The 7,500-nt window shown below is 45.3% G+C and overlaps 1 protein-coding gene across 1 annotated transcript in view; it reads right to left on the reverse strand.

Annotated features, from left to right (window-relative positions):
• The window catches only part of ephx2 (epoxide hydrolase 2, cytoplasmic), a 33,335-nt gene that overhangs the window by 22,776 nt on the left and 3,059 nt on the right, over window positions 1–7,500 (reverse strand). The window contains exons 4-7 of the mRNA XM_060055498.1: window positions 6,553–6,743; window positions 4,901–5,023; window positions 4,432–4,503; window positions 4,204–4,299 (exon numbers count right to left, since the gene is read on the reverse strand). Coding sequence (XP_059911481.1) covers window positions 4,204–4,299; window positions 4,432–4,503; window positions 4,901–5,023; window positions 6,553–6,743 — 482 coding nt within the window. The remainder of the gene's footprint in view (window positions 1–4,203; window positions 4,300–4,431; window positions 4,504–4,900; window positions 5,024–6,552; window positions 6,744–7,500) is intronic.

A 7,500-nucleotide genomic window follows, 5' to 3' on the forward strand; every position in this document is an offset into this window, starting at 1 on the left:
TGGCGGAAGGGGCGGAGTGTGCAAAAGTTCCTGGACAACAGACGATGGATTTGTGGTCCTGAATTTGGATGGATTGATTCGAATAGGAGGACGGCTGTCAAGAGCCGCCCTTTTGGAAGTAATGAATTCAGAGCCAGAGCCATTCACCTTGATATGGCATACTCCCTCGACACTGACTCCTGAATTCACGCAATAAGGAGATTCATATGCAGATGTGGCCAAGTACAGCACATCTGGTCCGACAATGGCATCAATCTAGTTCGTGCTGAAAAGGAGTTGAGGAAGGCTTTGTCCAAATTTAACAACCATCCAAAATACCATGCTGGAAAGAGGAATTAACTGGACCTTCAATCCACAAGGGGTGTGGGAGAACAACAAACCACGACGGGTGTGGGAGAGAATTATCAGGTCTGTGAGATGGATCCTAAATTCTCTTTTACACAAACAAACCTTGACCGATGGTCTCCCACACCCTGTTTTGCGAAATTGAGGCCATCCTTAAAAACCGCCCGATCGCCACAATATCCTCTGACCCTTCTGATTTCGGACCACTTAACCCTAATCACATCCTTCTACTGAATTCCAAACTTGTTCTTCCTCCTGGTGAGTTCACCAGAGCAGACTTGTACGCCAGGTGCCGGTGAAAAAAAGTACAGTATTTGGCAGACTTATTCTGGAGGTGATGGACACAAGAGTATCTCACATTGGACCCTTCCTCCCCAAGGTCTTCATGGCCTCTAAAAAGAGTCCTGGAAACAAAGCCTGAATCTAAAGGATTATTCAGAAAAGTCAAGTTAAAAACAAAGATCGGCATCCTTGAGTGGCCAATTACTAAGCTGTGCCAGCTTCTAGAAGAACAATATGTTTGGCCATATTGAAGAACATTGAAGAACATGCAATGCATTTACAGCAGAGAGAAGTCATTTTTCCCGAAGCTCCGCTAGGCATTCTTTATTTTATTTCATGATCATAATACTTAACAACGTATAGTTTGTTTCTGCCGTCCTCCATCGGTCGATTCGACAATATATTTTGGCACTTTTTATGACTCTCGGATCAGACCGCAGCAAAAGCCTTGGAATTTCCTAATGCCAACATGCCTCTGTTCTCGGATATCTCAGGCATGGAGACTGGGAAATGCACAGACTGCACCAAACTGCGACAGACAGTGGATTTATTTGAAACGAGACTAGCAGCATTAGAAAAATGCAAAGGACTCCTCCAGGAAACAGTTCCGATGGGTGAGTTTGCGGAACTAACTCAGACAAATACACAACAAGATGATCAAAGGTACATTGTATACTTCCCGAAGCTGGACAAGAGAGAGACAGTTCCAGCTGCGTCTCACTGGCACAGAGTCGGCGCTAAGCCAAGACAACATACCAAACTGTATCAACACGTTCACTCAACAGAGTGAACAGGAGCCAGAACCGGTTCCTGCCCCTTCAAGAGTCCACGAACGCGCCTGCCACCCATGCACCCCTGAGCCCCGAGAGAAATTGGAATATGTTGGAATCAAACTTGCATCTGTGTCAATGATAGCATTGCCACGTCATGGCCACAGGCTGATAACACCCAAGAGGCTGGCGCCCCAGCCCCCCCCCTGTACTGATAGTAGTCCTGAGTATTACTGAGACAAAAAAGGGTTCAGCCGTAGACACAGTATAAAGGAAGTTTCACATAATCTGCTGAACCCAAGGTTGCCGACGTCAAAACAGGGCAACTTTTGCATTCATGCTGCAACCAAAGGGAAACTTAGACACACTGCTAACCTGACAAATCTCATCTATTGCCTCCAAACCAAAAACATCCTTAAAGCCTATCAACAACACCATCAGGATAATAACAAATCATTTTTAGTTAATGATTTTATTACCACTTCTAAACCGGATTTGATGTTTTTGACTGAAACATGGCTGGAACAAAATAAAACAACCGTTCTGATAGAGACAGCTCCTCCCAACTATAACTTTTTTGATTCATGTAGATCTGGAAAAAGAGGTGGAGGGGTTGCTTCTGTATTTAAAAATGTATTTCATGGGAAACAGAGGTTATTGGGTGATTTTCCATCATTCGAATACCTTACTGCTGTATTGAAATGCTCCCCCAGAGTTCTCCTATTAATTATTTACAGGCCACCCACATACTCTGCAAATTCTTTTGATGACTTCACAGAATTATTGTCTAGCATCTCCACAGAATTTGACTGTCTAGTTATAACTGGTGACTTCAATTTTCATACTGATGATTTGAATGACAAGTGTGCAAAAAAACTTTTTACCATTTTGGACACATTTCAACTGTCTCAACATGTGAAAGAGGCTACTCATTGTAAGGGGCACACTCTAGACCTGCTTGTCACAAAGGGCCTCAATGTGTCTGATCTCTCTGTGACTGATCCTTCCTTGTCTGACCACTTTTGTGTTTTCTTTAACAACGTGGCAAGGATGGCATGCTTTGATGTTATAGACTCTCAAACTCTTGTGGAAACTGTGACACAACTAAAGCCTGATACTTGTTGACACCTGTTGCCTTGATACTTTACCTACCAACCTCTTTAAGAATTTTTTCGACTGCCTAGCAGTAGGCATATTGCAGATGGTTAACAACTCTCTCCAGTCAGGCAATTTCCCAAAAGCTTTGAAAACTGCAGTTATTAAACCCCTTTTTAAAAAGCGGAGCCTAGATGCCTCTATTATTAACAACTACAGACCAATATCAAATCTACCCTTCATAAGTAAAATCATTGAGAAAGTTGTCCTCCCGCAACTTAATCACTTCCTAGCATCAACTGGTTGCTATGACACCTTCCAATCAGGATTTCAACCCCTGCACAGCATGACATCCGTCTTAACACAGACTCTGGCAAAACCTCAATAAAGCCTTATAGTGCGGAAAATACGGTAGTCCTCGTTTGTATTTCTTTCGAAATGGTGAACTTTTGCATGGTGCCATCTTCTATGTCAGATCCAGTACCCTCCGCCATTGTACTTCAGTTTTATCAACAGCCTCTGTTAGCTTAGCTTCAGACGCTGTGGATGTTAGTTTCTGCTGTTAAAGTCCCACCCACTGGCACTGCTCTAATAGGTCTGTAACGTCAGTGGGTCCCACCCCCTATAGAGGGGTGGGACTCTGGTTGTAGTCTTACGAGAATCCTCCCCTCTTACATTTCCTATTTACTTCTACGCAAAAATCGTCATATTGCGTCATCTTAAACAGGAAGTGTTGGAGATCGATACAGATCTCTCCAGTCTCTCCAGAAAATAAGGGAATGATGCACGACCATTCAAAAATATGAGTGGGTTTGTAACGATACAAAGCTTAATGGAAATGGGTGAAGTTTCCCTTTAAAGCTCAGCCAACGCAGTGGTCAATTAAGGTCAAGAATTAAACAGGTAAAGCACAGTAGAGTGCAGTAGATTACAATAGGGTACAGTAGAGTAGAGTGAAGTAGAGTACAGTAGGGTAAGGTATAGTATGTTGGAGTACAGTAGATAAGAGTACAGTATAGTACAATAGAGTACAGTACAGTAGAGAAGAGTAGGGTATTTTAGAGTAGAGTACAGTAGAGTACAGTACAGGTACGACATCTATTGTTAGAGTCAAGTAGAGTGCAACAGAGTACAGTAGAGTAGAGTACAGCAGAGTACAGTAAAGTACAGTACAGCAGAATACAGTGGAATGGAGTAAAGTAGTGAAGAGCACAGTAGAGTACACAACAGTGCAGTAGAGTACAGTACAGGTGCAGTAGAGTACAGTAGAGTCCAGTGGCGTGAAGTACAGTAGAGTACAGTACAGTATAGTCTAAAGTACAGTACGGTAGAGTAGAGTACATTACAGTACAGTAGAGTACCGGTACAGTAGAATCCAGTAGAGCACAGTAAAATACAGCAGAGTACAGTGGAGTGCAGTACAGTATAGTAGTAGGAAGTAGTATAGTAGGAAAACTATTGGTAGAGTACAATAGAGTACAGTAGAGAAGAGTAGAGTACAGTAGCATATCCATTATTATAGTAGAGTACAGTAGAGTACAGTAAGACATCTATTGTTAGAATGGAGTAGATGGGGAAATAGAGTAGAGAAGAATGGGTAACAATGAGTGTGTGAGTGCATGCGCGCATGACTTTGTCTGTGTTTGTGTGTACGTACGCGATCGCGTGTGTGTGTGTTCAAGTGCGTGTTCACGTGCGTGTGCGTGCCTACCTGATACCTCCAGGAGTACCAGCTCTCGGGGAACCCGTGACAGAGCAGTACGGGCGGTCCGTTGCCCATGGTGACATAGTGAGTCCTCACCCCTGGCTGGGCACACCCAAGCACACCCCCCCCACACACACCGTTACCCATGATGCAACTCACCCGCCGGCTGGTACCACAGGGCCACATGGTGGTGGTGGCAGCCATGGCAACACAGCATCCGGTGGGATACGGTACCTTGATGCTGACATAGCCGTGGGATACGTTGTCGGGACGGCAGGACATCGGAGGTTCGTCCCCGGTGGACGCCTGGGACACACACACACACACGGCACACACACGCACGCATACGTGCAAGTGTGCACACATACACACATGCGCACGGGCACACACCAACAAACACACTTGAGAATTTGCAGCAAATTGTCTGACTTATTTGAGCTTCAGGAGTTAAGCAAACAGCTAACCATTGTGTAAACCAGCCGGTTAACTAGTTGGTAAACCAGTCAGTAAACCAGTGTGTAAACAAGTGTGTGAACCAGCAGGTTAACCAGCAAGTAAAAACATAAATTTAACCAGCGAGTAAACCAGATTGCAAACCAGTCGATAAACCAGCAGGTCAACCAGTGTGTAGACCAGTGTTTAAACCAGCCATTAAACCAGTGTGAGTCGCAGCCGGTGAAACCAGTCAGCCCAGTGGTCGTACCGGGAGGCTGGTGAGGGAGGCCAGCTGGTTCAGAGCGGCGGTCAGCTGGTCCACGCGGACCACTGTCAGACCCTCCGCCTCCGCAGAGACCACTGACTCCCCCTCCTCACACAGGTAGAGGGTCTGGGGGGGGGAGAGAGAGAGAGAGAGAGAGAGAGAGAGAGAGAGAGAGAGAGAGAGAGAGAGAGAGAGAGAGAGAGAGAGAGAGAGGGAGAGACGAAGAGTGGGGGGGGGGAGAAAGAGGGAGAGGGAGAGAGAGATCAAGTATAATTCATCATAATCATGTTTAACTGTTTAAACCAGAAGTAGGCAGGAAGTCTGTTGCTGTGTCTGAAGTTACGTAATTTCACTTACGTTAGTTCACTTACATTGAGTGCACTTATTTATAGCCGCAGTGCTCTCATTACTACATTGCATTGTCAAAACAGCCTTCGCGCACCTACCGGAAATGAGTTTGCAGTTTGACGGTTCTTCTGCTGTGGTATTTTTTTTTCTTCTGCCTGATAATTTCCGTTAGTCGCCTGTATTAGCAATCTAGCAATATTCACGTCATCGTTCTTGATACGACTGATTACAGAATAAACAATATAAAAACACTGGTCTGATCCAAAATAAAACATTGTAGTTGTACTGAAAAAAAACTAATATGTGTAATATTACTGACATTTGTAGAAAACGTCGGTCTCAAATGTTACAATGTCCTCCATTTTCCCGATTTGAAATTCCCGCCCCTTCTGCTACTTAGACAAGATGGCGGCCGTTGAGGGTGGAAAGTGTCCATCGGTCCACATTCAAGTTTTAGATCGTTTTGAGTGCACCACCGAGGCACTTCCACTGCACTGCGTTTTGGCACACTCTCAGTCTTTGCGCAAAGAAGAATCCCTAGGGTGGACTAATGATTTATAAGTCTGTAATTTTTTTTTCTTTCTTTCTTTCTTTCTTTTTCTATGCTTTTACCACTGGTTGCATGCCTAATTCAACGTTCTCATGCTCTTATTTCCTATTATTTCCTGTTTTAGAATTATGTACTGACCCTTCTATATTTTCATATTTGTGGGAAGCACAAATTGCAGCAGTGTATGAAATGGGCTACATAAATAAACTTGCCTTGCCGTGCATTGTGTTACTGTGTGTGTGTTGATGCGTGTGTGTTGATTTGTTTGTGTGTGCCATGCAGGAGGTATCTCCCTGAGTGTGCCTGTCTGTATAACTGTGTATGTGTGTCTCTGTGTTAATCTATCTGTCTGTCAGTCTGTCTGTCTGTTATCCCATATTCTTTATCACTGTATATATTTGAATATCTGTTGACGAGATATTCAAATATCTGTTGACGAGATATTCAAATATCTGTTGACTAGATATTTAAATCTCTCTCTCACACACACACACACACACACACACTGGATTCCACAGCCACACAATGCTGTTGTGTGTCCAGAGAAAGCTCTGTTTCACATAACACTCACACGCACAGACACACACACACAGACACACACAACGACTTAAACTACCCATCTCTCTCTCTCTCTCTCTCTCTCTCTCTCTCTCTCTCTCTCTCTCTCTCTCTCTCTCTCTCTCTCTCTCTCTCTCTCTCTCTCTCTCTCTCTCTCTCTCTCTCTCTCTCTCTCTCTCTCTCTCTCTCTCTCCCTCACCTGTTGTGGTGTGACCCCCAGTCCCTTCAGGGCGGCTGTGAACAGGGCGGGCTCCGGGACCCTGCAGCTCTCTCGGTAGGACAGCAGGACCCGGTCAAAGTGGGTGTGGAGAACAGAGAGGAGGCGGGCCCAGCCGGGGCCACTGGCCGAGTCATCCACCCAGTGATTGGCCAGCACGGCCGTCCGTATCCCTGAAGGAGGGAAGAGAGATGATAGAGGAGGTTGGGTGGGAGAGAAGGGAGAGAGAGAGAGAGAGAGAGAGAGAGAGAGAGAGAGAGAGAGAGAGAGAGAGAGAGAGAGAGAGAGAGAGAGAGAGACAGAGACAGAGAGAGGGTTGGACTGAAGATGGTTGGTTTAAGTCGGTGTGTGTGTTTGTGTGTCTGTGTGTGTGTGTGTGAGAGTCTGTCCTGTGAGTGCGTTATGTGAAACAGAGCTTTCTCTGGACACACAACAGCAACAGCACATGACACTCATCATGGTTACCATGGTTACCAGAAGTGGTATGTGGTGCTCTGAATGGCGTGGAATGTGTTGTGCGTCTGTGGAAACGTGTGTGTGTGTGTGTGTGTGTGTGTGTGTGTGTGTGTGTGTGTGTGTGTGTGTGTGTGTGTGTGTGTGTGTGTGTGTGTGTGTGTGTGTGTGTGTGTGTGTGTGTGTGTGTGTGTGTGCAAACGTATTTACGTTTATGTTTTTCGCGTGTGAGTATGTTTGATCCGTGGGGTATTCCACAAACAGAGTTAACGCTGAACTCTGTGCCGAAAACTCTGGGTTAGTCGGCACAGGGTCAATCATGACCCTGTGCCGACTAACCCAGAGTTTTCGGTTCCACAGCAGCGGTTATGCATTAGTTCAATCAACTCGTGGTTGGTTAACACAGGGTTGTGCGCGTCCAGGCCAAACCTAAAAAGACGTGATGTATGGATCATGGAAACCCTGATCGAAATGGCG

The sequence above is a fragment of the Gadus macrocephalus genome, chromosome 7 (genome assembly GCF_031168955.1).
Source record: "Gadus macrocephalus chromosome 7, ASM3116895v1".
Taxonomy (NCBI): domain Eukaryota; kingdom Metazoa; phylum Chordata; class Actinopteri; order Gadiformes; family Gadidae; genus Gadus; species Gadus macrocephalus.